The sequence below is a fragment of the Acanthochromis polyacanthus genome, chromosome 11 (assembly GCF_021347895.1).
Source record: "Acanthochromis polyacanthus isolate Apoly-LR-REF ecotype Palm Island chromosome 11, KAUST_Apoly_ChrSc, whole genome shotgun sequence".
In the NCBI taxonomy this organism is placed as follows: domain Eukaryota; kingdom Metazoa; phylum Chordata; class Actinopteri; family Pomacentridae; genus Acanthochromis; species Acanthochromis polyacanthus.
The window spans coordinates 23963446-23981656 of NC_067123.1; the positions used below are offsets into that span (position 1 = coordinate 23963446).

General features: G+C 38.6%; 1 protein-coding gene and 1 long non-coding RNA gene across 2 annotated transcripts; one reads left to right on the forward strand and one right to left on the reverse strand.

The window, feature by feature from the left end:
- Positions 1-4514: 4514 nt before the first annotated feature.
- Positions 4515-12296, reverse strand: LOC127536118 (uncharacterized). The gene is made up of 7 exons (XR_007945099.1): positions 12025-12296; positions 9639-9694; positions 9180-9551; positions 8946-9076; positions 8719-8819; positions 6640-8626; positions 4515-6531 (listed from the first exon to the last, which is right to left on the reverse strand). It is a non-coding gene; the product is annotated as an uncharacterized LOC127536118 (long non-coding RNA).
- A 181-nt stretch (positions 12297-12477) lies between these two features.
- On the forward strand, positions 12478-16641 carry rpl14 (ribosomal protein L14). Its single transcript, XM_022205374.2, has 6 exons — positions 12478-12582; positions 13658-13759; positions 13845-13939; positions 15048-15147; positions 15904-15957; positions 16547-16641. Exons 1-6 carry the CDS (start codon positions 12580-12582, stop codon positions 16604-16606), a joined length of 414 nt encoding a protein of 137 aa, XP_022061066.1. The 5' UTR covers positions 12478-12579; the 3' UTR covers positions 16607-16641.
- Positions 16642-18211: the final 1570 nt, after the last annotated feature.

Genomic DNA, 18211 nt, shown 5'->3' on the forward strand with positions numbered 1-18211 from the left:
TGTCATGCCTTTCAAACAGCAAAATTCAATAAAATATTGAATGGGAAAAGCTAATACATTGATGAACAAACTGACATGCATAAATACTCTCAACAAAGACTGCCATCTACTGCCTGATGAATTTAGTTTCCAGATGTTCTCTTGACATGGTCCTGATAGTGTGTTACTAGTTTGAGGGATCAATTTGCCGTTCCACTTTACTAAACTAGATAGATTTTATGAAATTGCGTTATATTTATGCACTATGGTTCAAAGGGAAATTTTATAGCATATTTGATTGTATTTTTGCGGTTACTTACACAAAACAGAAACAATCATGGAAAAAGAGATGAATATGACAAGTAATAAATGTTAACTTGTCAGAACTGAACTGCAACTCTGCAGCCCACATTTTACCCACAATCCACCAGGACACTCTTGATGGACCATACAGATATAATTTGTCAGGTTAGTTTCTGTTAATGCAGTGTACTGTGTTGAAAAAGTCATTGTAGTATCAGCGCAGTATGCAGTCCAATAAAGTGTCTGAACGTTTTCCTCCACAGTTTTTAACAAAACTAATGTCATGTTGTTTTATAGGTGACAGAGACAGAATGGAGAAGAGAGCAATAAAGTGCAAACCATAAGAACCTGTTTTTTCTTTTTTTTAAATTCTGCTCAGACTGGTTTAAACAAGTTATCACATGTAACAGCACTCCCTTCGTTGGTATGAGTGATGTGAATAGTTTCATTGTGTTGTAAAGTTTTGAGATTTCTCTACTAAACTGAACATGTAGCCTCACCCAGTACAATTAAATGGGTGGAATTTGTCGCACTGCTGAAAGTGTGAAATTTTTTTGAGGACTGAACCACTAAGCCTAGTACATTGAGACAGATTGATCAGAGGGTAAAACATACAAACATAAATAAAGAAGTGTCATACCCATCAGTCCCACTCCCAGTTCTTGTCAGTAGTTGTTGCCCTTCCTGTCTAGTTTCTACCCTTTAGGGATCGTCATATTTTATTGACCTTTAATCATTTCCTTGTGTATCTGTGTAAATATAAGATTGTATATAAATTATTGTTGTCTTAAATTATTGGTTAGCTATGTTTTGTCATCCTGTGTTTGATTCTCGGACCTGCTCTGTAACAAAAGCTAAAATCTGTTTTAGTAAAGTCCATTAATATTGCCTTTTCTATCTTTCAGTTCCACAGGTCAGCCTTTGCCTGATGTACCATCATGCAATAGAAAAAATGGTAGACGTCACACATCTTTTACTGACACATTATAAAAGAACTGTTGATGTAATTTCCATCTTTCATCAAATCTTCATGTCCACCATATGTTACAGGTGCAGAATACCTGGTATTGGTGTCAAAGTGGGTGTCCTCACACAGACACAAGAGGTTGGTCTTACAGAATCCAGTTGGTGCCACACTGAGAGTAGGTCCCCTGGAGGACACAATTTACAGTGAGAAGGATGATGAGGTGAACGAGTGGGGAATGTTCTACCTTCCAGACATAGTGAACATGCAGGTTGTAGGTGTGGTGGAGGGAACATCATGTCCATGTGACCAGCTTGTCCTGATGACATGTGAGGACAAAAAGCTGTATGCCTACGATGGAGAGGAGCTGCATCTGGTGGCTTCAAGCCTTGAACAGCTATGCTCTGATGGGATGGAGTTTCCAGCATCCAAGACCTTTTACAAGGGAGAGGCTTTCAAAGATATGGTGAGAAGTTTTCAGTCATTTACTGGGAACAAGCAACAAGATTATTTATGATTGATTTTCCTGACAAATGATCCTTGACAACATTTTTCTGATATATATATGTGTAGACTGAGAAGGACTGGGCTGAGGTGAGAAAAGGTCCTGTGGGCAAGAGGTTGGACGAAGAGCATTAGGAGTGGGTGAAAGCAAATAAGTCCAGACTCCTGCAGAACCTCCAACTTGGCAGAAAGGCCCCCGGTCGTCACATGACCTACGAAGACGTCTCTCACTGCCTGAAGAGTCCAGACATGTCCTATAGATCAGCGCCAGCGCTGCCAGTCTAGAAACCAGAGACCCTGGAGAGCCTGCCGTCACCGCTGAAAAAATCCTAGCAGAAACACTGACAAGAATATGTCCAGGGGTGAAAGTAGTTTTAAATTCTTGCCGGTTTTGGGGATGAGATGAACTGTTTAGGTGAGATGCTTGATGGAAATGCAGGCTGTGTTAAGAGTTTTGAACATGTGACTTCAGTTTGGACCAATGCTTGTTAGCAATCGAAAAAAACCTGTAAAATATGCATCTGTCAATGATATCCGCTGTAAATCCAGTTTGAAGTTTTTCAGCCAATCACAAGATCATGTGGAATTTCAGGTGTAATTTACTGCTCACCCATCCCAGCGCAAGCGGCGCTTATTGATGTCTATTGACTAGTTGTAGGAAACGTCCCACTGCAATAAATCAAGGGCACCTATTTGCTATTTGACTGCTATTGGCCATAGCAGTCATAGATATGAAGAGCAGATACACCAGCGCTCTGTAGCAGCCGGCTAAGCGACATGCCTACTTGGCGGCCATCTTGGAGGGGGCAAAGTTCCCATTCAAAGCAATGCATGTACACTGAAAATAAATCATAATTTGCTCATTTCTCAACCGATTTTCGTGTGGTCTACTTTATTGTCAATGTCAAAACATGTGCTATTGATAGAGAATATTTGATCTAAAAAAAAAAGAAAACACTGAAAAAGACTTCCAACAAATATAGCCAGCAATTTTAGTTATCTTATTATTTAGGTCCAGAGGCCAGGGAATCTTTTCAATTCAGCCATTACATATATAAATGAAAATACTTAGATATGTAGAAAATGTTCTGAGGTCAAAAAATTTAAATGCAAATGTAATTTATTTATTTATTAATATTAATTATATATATATATATATATATATATATATATATATATATATATATATATATATATATATATATATATATATATATATATATTTACTTTATTTATTTGTATAGCACTTTTCATGCAGATCAACACAAAGTGCTTCACAAGAATTAAAAACAAAGAAGGCAATAAATAAATACAATTAAATATAGAAATGAAAATTAAAAAAAAACCCAACTCTCCACCCTCCCTACATGTAGACAGCCATTCACATGCACACACCCACGCAAGCACACATCCACACACATACACAGACTCACACACCCACACAACATGACATCATCAGGCCATAGCGAGGCACCGAGGCTAGAAGGAAGACAACACTGGAAAATTAAAACACTAGAACTGAAATAAATTAATAGAATAAAATAAATAATATAAAAATAAGTTAAAATAAAGGTTAAAATATGTAAGACCATAAAACCCTAAAAGTTCAAAAATCGAGTAATAAAATAATAATAATAAAAAGCATAAGAAGAAGGGTTAAGAATTATCAAAACAAGTTGAGGGCCTGGTTAAAAAGATGCGTCTTGAGCCTCTTTTTGAAAATATCAACAGTCTGCAGCTCTGAGGCTCTGCGGCAGGCCGTTCCAAAAACGGGGACCATAGTAAACGAATGCCACCTTCCCGTGTGTTTTAGATCTAACTTGTGGTATAGATAAAAGACCCGCCAGGCGCCAGAGGACCTCAGGGCTCGAGAGGGTTGATATGTTAAAAGTAAGTCTGATAAATAAGAAGGGCCAAGACCATTAAAACATTTTTGAACTAATAAAAGAACCTTAAAATTTTGTTTATTAAAATTTATTTGGAAAATGACTTCAAATTTTTTTATTGTTCCGTTTCCAGTCTGTAAGTGTTTGCATGTATGTAACTAAAATGGTTTGTCGGAGATGTCAGAGTGTGTTGTGACTACATTGAAGTGTGTGTGTGTGTGTGTGTGTGTGTGTGTGTGTGTGTGTGTGTGTGTGTGTGTGTGTGTGTGTGTGTCTTGCTATCATTGTGGGGACATACCATTGACTCCTATTCATATCTAACCCCTAACCTTTACCCTAACCCTAACCAAACCCTAACCCAGACCAAAACAATGGCTAACCCTAAAGAAACGTTTTTGCACTTTTACTTTTTTCAGTAACAACAACATGGCCAAGAAAACACTGTTTGAACTTGTGGGGACCAAAATGAGGTCCCCACAAGTGACATTGTTTACGGTTTTCCTACAGTTGTGGGGACATTTGGTCCCCACAAGTATAGCCAGCACCTGACCACACACACGCACGCACACACACACACACACACACACACACACACACACACACACACACGCACATCTCAGTAACACTGAATATTGTTAAATTTTACTGAAACATTTAACCATTTCATTAGTAACATTTCAAGAGATTACCTATGATTTTATTCTCATTTTACTTCACTCACAACAAATTCATATGAAAATTTGAAGATTTCCAAAAATAACTGTGAACATATCGGTCCTTAGTAGCAGCGTTTTAGCAATCTCAAAATGATGCCTTTCCAGGTCCTGTCAGGGACGAGGTGTGTTTGAACCCAAGCAGCAGGCAACAGACAGGCAGGGTAAATTAACAATGGTTTAATAATAATTCAACCTAAACTCTCCTCAGGGGAGGCACAGGAAATAACAGAACGGGGAATGAAACTAAACTCAACTAACAGAGGGCGACGGACCAGACGGCCGTGGTGAGGGCTAAACTGAACTAAAAACGGGGAGAGGTGACTAAAACAATGTCCGGGGAATCGGGAGACGAGGTGGGGTGGCCGAGCTGAGGAAGCCGGTGGCGGGGATGTGGCAGAGACAGAGGATCAGGCAGACAAGGAGCAGATGAGAGGGGGGTGCAGAGCGGAGGAGGGGTGACGAGCAGATGAGGGTTCCGGGGTGAGGGAAGGTGGACGGAGCTGGCGAGGAAGTCCAGGGACTGACGGAATACAACAGTGATGTATGCTTGACGGAGGATCGCATGCAATGGCCCAGCAAGGAGCAGTGGAGAGAGCCAGGCCTTTATGCTGTGCTGATTACTGATTTGAGGCAGCTGTGCACCAGCACAGCCACTCTTAATCAGGCAGAGCGCGGAGCAGGAAAGGGGGAGGCCATGAGGTCCTCAGCTGACATTTTGAATTTAATTTCATTCTCGCCATTATTAATGCTCCCAGCAAACTGAAAATAGAAATTAGCAAATTATTTTTAAAAAGTAATGTATTTTTCATTGTTTATAGACAGCATAAAATATGTAGTAGTACAGAGGGTTCACATAGGCATAAACATTGGTTGATTTTAATGGTTGAAATCATCATAATTCATTCTAAAGAATGCTTTCCCAAAAACACATAATATTAATGACTGATTTAGGAGCATTGTCCAAGAAGTAATGTAACACTTAACTTGAGGGTGAAGAGCCCACATGGGTCATCACACGATTAGAATTGATGTTCTTGGTTTTGATACACATCTAAACAGGTCCACTGTTGCATATTCCTGGTTAATTTTTTTTTTTAAAACAGTTATAATTCATTCATTTGAACTGTGCAAATAATGTGCAATGTGTAACGTTTACTACTTATAATGCAGTTACCAGATGTTCTACTGACATGGTACTGATCGTGTGTTATGAGTTTGTAGAAGTGGAAGTGAACTCCTAACTTGCCACTAAAATGAATATACACATTTTGTTTATATCATGATCCCCGCCCTGGCCAATATTTGGGATTCAGGTGATTTGTTGGCATTCGAAGCAGCTGCTCCATTATGGCTGATCACTCTACAGAGTTGAGTTGATAGCTTCTGTTTAATATCATGTGACAATTCTGTCTGATATGTGGTTATCGTTGTGGTGCTATCAACATGTATTTTCTGGATGAACGACTCAAGCCTCAGCACGGTACAATGTAGAGAATAATACAAACAAATAAAATGCATTGAATGAGAAAGTGTGTTCAAACTTTTGAATGGTAGTGTACATTCGTGACTGTGATATTTTCTTGATCATTTATGTCCCACATCACACATCTCACCCACATCAATATCATATTACCAGTTTGCTCCACATGGGGCAGGTGCATCATAGAAACACATGGAAAGCAAACACACCCGTCAGTTTCTTTGTTAGAAGAACATCTCTTTATATCTAGAACAAATTAACTATTGGAAAATGTACAATAGGAGGATGAATGAACATAAATGCACATTCTACCATGTTTTCTACTGTGTGACAGAAGGTTTGTGTAGCAGGGTGTGGTAGCATGCAAATAAACAGCAGATGAAAAACAAGAGCTCATCTGTTTTGCAAAAGCTTTTGCATCCATGCAATTGTTTATAGACAGCATAAAAGATGTAGTAGTACAGAGGGTTCACATAGGCATAAATATTGGTTGATTTTAATAGTTGAAATCATCATAATTCATGCTAAAGGATGCTTTCCCAAAAACACATAATATTAATGACTGATTTAGGAGCATTGTCCAAGAACTAATGTAACACTTAACTTGAGGGTGAAGATCCCACATGATGTACAATCCTTTTGGATTGGGTGGGGTAGAGTGCTCTGGATATATCGCATCTGTTGCCTCTTAGGAATGCTCTAAAAAATCAAAAAACAACAATATTTAGCGTGTTTTAAATTCAGTTTGGAATATGTGCTATGCAAAGTGCTATAATTGTTTGTTTTTTTTAAAGTAGCATTATTTACCTTGTTACTGCCTGGCATGACTTCATTTGGGTGAGGGATTCCCCAAATGAATCTAAGAAGAGAGCCCTCTTCTCAGAGGGGAAGATGACCTACGTGGAAATACAATTTATGAACACTGTAAAGATATACAATGCAGATGAAATTTTTCTCAACCTTTTAGGAAATAGATGAGTCCACAATGCAGAGAAATTGCAGAGGATAAAAGCTTCAGTTTGCACAGCTTTAGTCTACAGAGTAGCACATACAGCTCCAACATTACATACCAACTTTCACATGTTTGATTAAGAATGGCAGATTAATGTCAGAGCCTTACTATTTTAATACTACTAAATGTTGTCCAGGTATGTACAGTATGGCACCCAGAAATATTGGTGCAGTGTTCTGTTTGTTGTCCTGAGCTGGTTGTATGTCCTTATTTCTTTTTAGTTTTTGAAACACCTTCAGTATCATAAAGCATTGAAATGATCAGTCTGTCTTTAAATGAAAAGGTCTATCTTGGGTCATCACACGATTAGAATTGATGTTCTTGGTTTTGATACACATCTAAACAGGTCCACTGTTGCATATTCCTGGTTAATATTTTTTTTAAACTGTTATAATTCATTCATTTGAACTGTGCAAATAATGTGCAATGTACAACATTTAATTCTGAGCAATAATGCATAATTTGTCATTTTTACACTGTATATACATATATATCCTAGTAGAAAGTTAAATTTTATTTTTAATACTTTTGGCTCTTTTTTTTACCTCTGTTTATATTTGACACTAACTCATTCTTGTATTTTGAACTTCTGAATATATTTTAACATTTTTGAATAGAAGCAGCTGCAACACAAGCAATTTTCCCTTGGGGATCAATAAAGTATTTCTGATATGACAGAAATTTTGTAATGAAGCAGCCCTGACTGCCCCTTTGCCTATTCTACGTTGCGTAAAACATCACAGCTCATAGTGCTATATTAAAATATAATAAACCTTTGACAAGCAAGAATGAATAAAAAAGACAAGGTCTAAAACAGTATGTGCATTGTTATTAAAACTAAAACTACACACTATAAGAATTATTGACACGTTATTACATACACAGTATACAGTATTATAAATCTAGTCAAATTATAAACTCGCCATCAACAACCAATGGTGACTGTAAATGTCTGATAAACTGTATTATTATTGTCCTGCACAGTGTTGTTTATGTATTAAGAAGACATTGTAGTCCCGCAGTGCCACCTTGTGGTCTGTTCCGCCTTTATTTTGTTCAGCGTTTCTTCTTCTGCTGCTATTTTTGTGATGCTGAACTTCTTGTTTGTCTACACAACGTTGTGCTCACGTGTGCGTGTGTCTGTGTGGACGTGCATGTGTGTGCATGTGTAGATGTCTCCATATTATAGACTGTATATATCTTTATATACAGTCTATGGTCCATATATGCATATATGGAGGGAGGGAAGGATGGGTTTTCTTGTTTTTTATGTTTTTAACTGTTGTAAAGCACTTTGTGTTGCATTTCAACTGTATGAAAAATGCTATATAAATAAAGTTTGATTGACTGACAACAATATACATACACTACCAGTCAAAAGTTTGGACACACCTTCTCATTCAATGGTTTTTATTTAATTATTTTGTACATTGTAGATTAATGCTGAAGACATCTAAACTATAAACAAAAGAATAAATGTGAGATTATATTGTAACAAAAAGTGTTGGAGTTGGAGAGCTGGAGTCTATCCCAGCTGACTTAGGGTAAAGGCAGGGCAGGAAAGAGGGTTGTCAGTCTGTCACAGGACCACACAGAGACAAACAATCACACTCGGATTCACATCCTGCAGCCTGCAGTGCTGTCCGTACAGCACTGCAGGCAGATGTTTGTCTCACATATGACAGCTACGACAGCTGTTAAGTTCAGCCTGTATGAGCTGACTGATCAAATGTACTTAGCATGTTGTCAGGAAGGAGGTCACCTCGAAGTCACTGATGACACCTGGAGACAAGAGAGAGTGATTACTGCACTTGCAATATTCAGCAAGCTAGCATGAAACGCAAAACTAAATCTTCCATCCATCATCTACACACCACTTAGTCCTCATTAGGGTCATGGGGGACTGGAGTCTATCCCAGCTGACTTAAGGTGAAGACAGAGGACACTCTGGACAGGTCACCAGTCTATCACAGGTCTACATAGAGACAAACAACCACACTCACATTCACACATAAGGAAAATTTAGAGTCAAAACTGAAAATTGCCTTCACAAAGTTTAACTCAAAGCTTTAACTCTTCAACAAATACTAAAAACACCCACCTCTGTTTCTCTCTGCCACATAGGAGGTTCTGCAGGATTGTGGACTTATTTGCTTTCACCCATTTCTGATGCTCTTGGTCCAACTTTCTGCCCACAGGACCTTTCCTCACCTCAGCCCAGTCCTCCTCAGTCTACACATAATATCAGAAAAATGTTGTCAAGGACCATTTGTCAGGATAATCAATCATAAATAATCCCGTTGCTTATTCCCAGTGAATGTCTGGAACTTCTCACCATATCTTTGAAAGCCTCTCCCTTGTAAAAGGTCTTGGATGCTGGAAACTCCATCCCATCAGAACGTAGCTGGTCAAGGCTTGAAGCCACCAGATGCAGCTCCTCTCCATCGTAGGCATACAGCTTTTTGTCCTCACATGTCATCAGGACAAGCTGGTCACATGGACATGATGTTCCCTCCACTACACCTACAACCTGCATGTTCACTATGTCTGGAAGGTTTCCCACCCGTTCACCTCATCATCATTCTCCTGTAAATTGTGTCCTCCAGGGGACCTACTATCAGTGTGGGACCAACTGGATTCTGTAAGACGAACCTCTTATGTCTGAATGTGGACATCCAGTCTGACACCGATACCAGGTATTCTGCACCTACAATATAAAGTGGACATGAGGAATTTGATGAAATACATCAATAGTTATTTTATAAAATGTCAGTAAAAGATGTGTGAAGTTTACCTATTTTTCCGTTGCATGATGGTAAATCAGACACAGCAAAAAGCTGACCTGTGGAACTGAAAGACAGAAAAGACAATATTAATGGACTTTACTAAAACAGATTTCAGTTCTTGTTATGGAGCAGGTCAGAGGATCAAACACAGGATGACAACACACAGCTAACCAATACTTTAAGACAGCAATAATTTATTTAATATCTGATGTTGTAAAGAATAGTGTTGGAGATCAGCCCTTTAACTGATGTTCTCATATTTGTGAAATTTAAGTTGTGATGGAACTGCTTCCTTGCAGAGGAAAAGGAGATGATAGTGTTATTAGAAAGTGCAACACTTTTTATTTTATTTTTTAAAATTTAATATTTTTATTTCTTCTTTTATTTCATTTTAAGGTTTGGATATCTGTGAACACTTATTTGAACAGAATATAGATTCTGATATTGCTGTAAAGAATAATGTTGGTGATGTGCACTCATGTTGTAATATATCCACAGCAACCCTTACTTGCACTGAATTGGAAATATTTTAGAAAAACACACTGAATTACAAGACTTTACAGAGAAGTGCACTATTGTAGACTTAACAATAGTGTACTAATTAGAATTAGATGATTTTAATAGTAATAGGTTGTGATCTAAAGTGGGCTAGTCTGAGGCATGAGACTAGGGCTGAAAATGAGTCCCACTCTGGCCCTGGTGATGACTTTCTGTAAACTGGTTTAAGGTTTTCCTGGAGCAAGCTTCTCACGTCATCGGTCCAAAAAGCAAACCTCTGGCTCTGCCTTTCAAACAATAAGATTCTTCTAAGGTACTGAATGGGAAAAAGCCAATACACTGGTGAAAACATTAACATGCATAAATACTCTCAACAAAGACTGCTATATAGTCTGATGAACTTAATGCAGTTACCAGATGTTCTCCTGACATGGTACTGATCGTGTGTTATGAGTTTGAAGAAGTGGAAGTGAACTCCTAACTTACACACATACACATTTTGTTCATATCATGATCCCCGCCCTGGCCAATATTTGGGATTCAGGTGATTTGTTGACATTCGAAGCAGCTGCTCCATTATGGCTGATCACTCTACAGAGTTGAGTTGATAGCTTCTGTTTAATATCATGTGACAATTCTGTCTGATATGTGGTTATCGTTGTGGTGCTATGAACATGTATTTTTTGGATGAACGACTCAAGCCTCAACATGTAGAGCAGTGATCATCAACTGGCGGCCCGCGGACCGTCCAATCCGGCCCGCGACTGGATTCCAAAATTGTGAGGATCAAAGAGAAAATATCATGTGGTCCACACTATTAAAGCAGTCAGTCCAGTCATTATTAAAGGATCTGTTTTCCACATCAACTTTTCGTTTCGTGGCCTTAGAGAGTGCCATTTTACCCGTGTTAAGAGGCCTTTTCCTGTCACTTCTGCGGTGTTTCTTTTTCAAGTGCTCTGTGAATAAAGTTGACTTGAGATGAGGCAAAATATCTCTATCACTCCTAGTGGTTGACTGTGGTACAGGTGATAGGAGCACTGACTCATAAAGGCTAAAAATGCCTTCAGTTTTGTAATGAAATGGAAAAAATAAAATATATTTAAAATAAAAATAAAAAAAATAAACATCAAATAATAATGTTATGCCAAAATTCGATTTTTATTTAATTTTTGTTTGAGGGTCCGGCCCCCAAAGTGACTGTCCGGTAAAATTCTGGCCCTCTGGCAAATATAGTTGGTGACCCCTGATGTAGAGAATAATACAAACAAATAAAATGCATTGAATGAGAAAGTGTGTTCAAACTTTTGACTGGTAGTGTACATTCGTGACTGTGATATTTTCTTGATCATTTATGTCCCACATCACACATCTCACCCACATCAATATCATATCACCAGTTTGCTCCACATGGGGCAGGTGCATCATAGAAACACATGGAAAGCAAACACACCCGTCAGTTTCTTTGTTAGAAGAACATCTCTTTATATCTAGAACAAATTAACTATTGGAAAATGTACAATAGGAGGATGAATGAACATAAATGCACATTCTACCATGTTTTCTACTGTGTGACAGAAGGTTTGTGTAGCAGGGTGTGGTAGCAGGTAGATGCAAATAAACAGTAGATGTAAAACAAGAGCTCATCTGTTTTGCAAAACCTTTTGCATCCATGCAATTGTTTATAGACAGCATAAAAGTTGCCCCTTGATGCCCAAAGTGCCCTTTCGTCAAAGTTGTTTCATTTTTTTGTTTGTTTGTTTTTGTTTTTTGTCATTGTGTATTTTTGTATTCGGGCGTGTGTGTGTGTGTGTGTGTGTGTGTGTGTGTGTGTGTGTCTGTAAGTCTGTGTGGCCTAAAATAATAAATAAAACAAAACCAATAATAATTCAGATCTACCTTCGGTCGGTCACATGATCCAGGTAGATGTCCCTCTCTGCCCTGACGTGCTCAGACGACCTGTCGCTCAGCGCTCGCGCTGCTAGTCTAGACACGGAAGACCCGAGGGAGAGCTCAGTGAAGCTGACCCTATGGAGACGTGCACTAGCGGCTACAACATGGTCACGTGACCGCGATTTCGGCCTGTCAGTCCGACAGATAGGTCGGAAAAACACAGCGACTCGGCCGCAAATCTTCTCTTTTATTTCGAAAACAATTCAGCGAAAAGTATTTCTGAAAGTATCTGAGGCGAGAAAATAAGCTGTGCGGTCGCTGAATCTGTCATCGTATGAGTTCATCAACGGCTAGTTTAGACGTTTGAGAAAAGTTTCACGGTGCGTGGGATCGCCGCACGATATTTCACATTTTTATTAGATAATATACACACAAAGAGGTTTTATTAAGATGTTCGGTTAATAATATACAACACTTACTGCGCATGCGGACTGCGTAAGCGGAAGTCGTATGTGCGTCTGGCGGAAGATCTAACGTCCTTTCTGCTCCCGGACCGCCATCATGGTGAGTTCTATTTGAGAGGTTTAGTGATTTCAAGTCGAATTTTTATGTTAATATATCGTTGTTATAGGTCAAGAGGGGCCATATGTATCTGTAAAGTACTCATAAGCGTAATAGTGAAGGGTTTGACAAAGTCACGTCTCATAGTTTGATGGTTTAACGTTAAATGTGTAAGATGTCGGATGGAGCCGCACTACAACGTGGTCTGTCGGGCTGAGAGGGCCTAGAGCTGCTCGCTGAACTAAGCCCTCTTCGTCTGGTTTTCCCATTGATTTAAACCATGTATTCAAGAAACTGTGTCATTTAAATCCATTTTTATGTAGTTCTGTTGCGGGTACGATACATTGACACCCGCTAGCTGTTGCTAAGTAAGCAGCGCAATGCAGCTAGCCAGTAAAAAAAGTGATCGTCTACCAAGAACTGAGTAACTACACTCATGTTTCTGCATTACTTTCCCTACGTAGTGCTTTAGATTATAACCTGCCGAGTTGCGTTGACCAGTCGAATTGCTATTTAAAGGTCAATTTAAGTCGCATAACGCAGCGTTCCTCTTGCCAATAGAACTACTAGTAACGCAAAAAATGACTTGATTTCATTAATAAGGACTATATTTTAGAGATTGTAGTCTATAGGATAGTTGCAAAAAACTTTATTAATATAAAAAAGCTAATTTGTAAATCAACTTGAATACAGGCTAAAATAAATATTAAACATACTAGACACATAGTCTAAACACTTTGTAAACAAAAAAACAATAGTAGTCCCTGTAATTGTCTTAGACATCAGACATGATTATACTGTAATCTGCCAACGTTTCTGCAGTCACCCATTTGTGTTTCAAGAAATGTTGTGTGTTTCGAATCTGTGACTGTTGATCCGATAACGGCAGCTATACTTGTATGTAAACTGGGTGATACAGCTCATCACACAACGGTTAACCTACAAATTTCATAGATCCTCAGCCTCTAAACCTTTTGGTTTTAGATTTAGCAAGTCAAGATACTAATGTAACCAGCTATTCAAACAACACATTTCAAACTGTATTTTTTCTAATGTGCATTTATTTGACATCTTCCAGGTGTTCAAGCGTTTTGTTGAGATCGGCCGTGTTGCCTACGTCTCTTTTGGACCCCATGCTGGCAAGCTGGTGGCCATCGTAGATGTCATTGACCAGAACAGGGTGAGTGCTCTGGAATACAGCAGATTAGTCAGCGTTATCCTTGCGATTGACTTTACTGATGTCAATTGTTTCTTGTGCTCTCCAGGCCCTTGTTGATGGTCCCTGCACAGGAGTGAAGAGGCAAGCCATGCCCTTCAAGTGCATGCAACTCACAGACTACGTCATCAAAGTACCTCACAGGTGAGTCGATGTGCTCACTGATATCAAAATGTCTTTCCTTTTTTTTTTTTACATCTAGGAAAACCACCGAAAAGAGACACACATACAAGTGTGCAGCCCTGACAGACTTAGTAAAGAAAACACACTAAAGTCACAGCATTTCACATGGTGGTGTGTCATTTATTCAAGTCTGTAGTCTCCAGGTTGACTAGTTAGTTGATTATGCTCTTATTTGACAAAATCTTCATTGGTTGGACAATCATAAGGTGAAAAATGCTTCATCAGTAGCTTTCTGAATATAATAGTAATTTTGGTAGCAGAAGGAACACACTATCTGTGAACGCCGCATCCTTTTCAGAACTTTCTACTGTCTGAATGTAATGGAGACTTCTGGGTCTAACTTGTTTAATGTTCTCAGTTTTCTTCAACGTAATTGACACCATTTAAAAAAGGTCATTGGTGTAGCTGTATGTTGGATGGCCAAACAGTTGAGTGTAATACTACTGCATAAACACTACAGATGTCACAGCTCAACAACCAACATGACAGATCATCTAAAAACTGCTCGTCTGTGTTGTATTTCTCAGGAGTTTTTGTGCTGGGATCACTGATGGATTTAGTTCCGTTTTCAGAAATCATGGAGTATGGACAGCTGCACACTGGTCTGCTCTGACTGTTTTTATTTTAGTGTATCATAAGTAGGTTAAACTGATTTAATAGGATGCAAATACCACCTTTGTATGTTTTATTTATGAGTAACAGTAAGGCTGTTAAGTAGAGTGTGGCGAGTGCCTTATGGCTGATTTAATTTATGCAAAGGTAACAACTCGACCAATCAAGTGCAGGTACAATTTGAGCCAAACATGATAGACTACAGCCCTACTGTCATTGTAGATTTGTGTCCATGATGAACTTCAGATAAGTCTTTAAGGGTATCTTATGTGACCACCCTGCAGTACTACTAGTATGAAGAACTGTCCAGCTCACAGCGCCTAATGTAGAGGCCCACATTACCATGAGTTTGGTGGCTTTGTGCTGCTGGTACAGGAATTCCACTAAGTTTTTGCTTTTGATGAAACATGAACAGACACCTCTTGTATCAGTGCTGACTGTACGTGTTGGTTCACAGTGCCCGTCAGAAGTTTGTGAGGAGAGCCTGGGAGAAGGCCCAAGTCAACGAGAAGTGGTCAGAGAGCAGCTGGGCCAAGAAGATCGAGGCAAGACAAAAGGTAAAGCTTCCTGTGTTCAGTTTTTACATTGTCAACAAATTCGAAGTTTGATTCTTTTGCTAATAAATGTCTTGGATTACAGATCAAAGAATATTCCATTAATTCAGAAAGAGCTCGAATTGAACTTGGAAATGTCTTTAATATGGCTTTAGAATTAAAAATGGGTTTGAGCTATACATACCAATGGATTTTATTTTCTGTGTGTGGAAGTATTTCACATATCGTCAGTGCATCATGGGCTCCCCTCTTATCTGAGCAAGTAAACGGTGCAGTCGAGTGTCTTTAGGACACTGATGGTTTGCAGTTTGACACTATGGAAGAGAGACCTGCTCCAGTGATGCTATTAGCGGGGCATTTTCATTGTAATTTGCAAGTCAAACCAGCACACAGTTTGGCACTTGTTTCTGTGTCAAGACATAATGTTACATTTCCTGACATGACAGTAACTAGATTCCACTTTTTCTTCCATGAAACCTGAAACTGCAAAGTAACTTTCATAATGAACTTACTATAAATGTGTGCAGCTAATTGCTCCCAGTCACTCTCTGGATCTGAGCCCTGAGCATCAGATTTGATGGCATCTTGTCTTTTGTGATTTGACACTTTTTGGTTTTCACAGTAATGCAGCGCACTGGCAAATGGATTCCAGCCACCGTTCATTACTTCTATTAAAAATGTGTTCAGAACCTAAAATGGGCTTAAAAAAGTAGTCGGATAATTCTGTATCACTGACCTTTTTCTTCACTATTTTCGCAGAGGGCCAAGATGTCAGACTTTGACCGCTACAAGGTGATGAAGGCCAAGAGGATGGTAAGTTGAACAGAAAACACACCTCACCTCATTCAGGCAGGTTTAATTAATGCAAGATCAGTACATGAATCTTAATTCTGCCTATTGTGGAACAAACAAAGAACCCTCCATGTAGTGAACCGTCTCTTAAATACCCTGACTGGTCCTTGTTATACCCTGGTTATACTGGTATTAAGTTGCTGATGGATCCGTTTGATCTAAGTACATTTACAATGTTGTGTAAAGTATTTCCATGTTGTGTTACTTTAAAATTTTCCACTACAATTCAGAGGCAGACATTGCACCTTTTACCCCACTGCATTTATCTGACAGCTAAAATTTGTGGTGCCTTTGTGTGTTTAGTTCAATAACAGAAATATAACCAACAGCTACATTGTGACTTACATGTTCATGCTAATACTTCTGTCCTCAATCATACATCACTACTTGTATCAGCACATTTCTACTCTGTGGTATCAGTACGCTGATGTCTGTGTGCTTCTTCCACCTGTGATCACTACATATATTGTCTGCAGGTAAATTGTGGTGATCCTACAGCAGCCATTGAATATTTTTTCATTATTAATGTGCTCGTTTCTTGTTTGTGCAGAGGAACAAGATCATCAAGCACGAGGTGAAGAAGCTCCAGAAGGAGGCAGCAAAGAAGTGAACAGTTTCCACGCAATAAATGCTCTGTTCAATTGTTCTTCTGCGTCTTCTCTTGTTTTCCTTCTGCATTTGGTTGAACTTGCTGTATCCATGATGAGGATTTTTCCTGATCTGGTGTCATTAGTTATGATTAAACTGGATTGACTTCCAAATATCTACACTCTGTTACATTTAAATGTTTAAAAACATAACAGAATGTGTGTGTGAAATGTTGCTGCAATATAGCCTGGAACTAAACTCACACGTGACTCAGGATTTCTTCTGCGTGACAGGCTGTTTTATTGTGACACCCCTCGCTAAGCTAACATTAGTAGTTGAAGCTTAATGAGGCCGAGTAAACAGGGTCCATGAGTGCTAATTGGCTGCACTTGAACCCTTTTGAACTTGGTGTTGACAGTTGACTGGACTGACTGAATGTTGTACGTGTGTCATCTAGGAGTGAAGCTCTTAATCCACTGTTGTTTCATTACATCTTTGCTGAGCAACTTGTTTCACGTGCAGTAAGTGATGCTGTTGCTTAGTTTAAGAATGTCAATGCCCACAGATGTAGTATTCAAGATTGATACAGTCTTATACTAAAGTAGTCAAGAAGAGAAAAAGTGATTTTAAAAAAGAGGGATGTAAAGATATGTGCTTGCCTGAAATGATTCAGTGTGTATACGTACATACATGTTTATATGTACATACACTACCGTTAAAAAGTTTGGAGTCACTTAGAAATACCCTTATTTTTGATAGAAAAGGATTTTTTTCTCAGTGAGGACAACATTAAGTGCATCAGTAATACAGTCTAGACATTGTTAATGTGGTAAATGACTATTCTAGCTGGAAACAACTGGTTTTAATGAAATATCTCCATGGGGTACAGAAGAACATTTCCAGCAACCATCACTCCTGTGTTCTAATGCTACATGGTGTTAGCTAATGGTGTTGAAAAGCTAATTGATGATTAGAAAACCCTTGTGCTATTATGTTAACACATGAATAAAAGTGTGAGTTTTCATGGAAAACATGAAATTGTCTGGGTGACCCCAAACTTTTGAATGATTTTATATATATATATATATATATGTATATATATATATATATATATATATATATATATGTACAAGGTTTATAGATTTAAAGCTGCAGAATTTACAGGTATTCTCATATTAATAAGCATCTATATAACAATCATCTAACCAAATTTTCTTTTGTGGACCTTAAAGGTGTCACACGAGCTTAAATGTTATCGTATTTTCCTACTTGACCCCTGGCCTATGAGATAATCTGACCATCTGAAGCAAATGTGAGTTGCTTCAGATAAAGGAGGATGAAATCTGTTAATGGTTAGAACATTTACATCCACTAGATGGCAATATCACCTCATAGTGGAGCCTGAACCTTTTGTCTGTACTTCGACTTCAACTATGCTAAATGAAAGGGGGAGGCTACGCATTTCAGATACATGCAGACAAACGTGACAAACCTCCTGAATTCAAAGCTTCTATACAGAGCAAATATCACAGGAAGCTGTTTGCAGTAAGGTTGAACTGATGGAAGGAAATTAATCTTTAAACTGGTGTCACTTAAACAGATCACCACAAAGTGCTGCTTGACACCA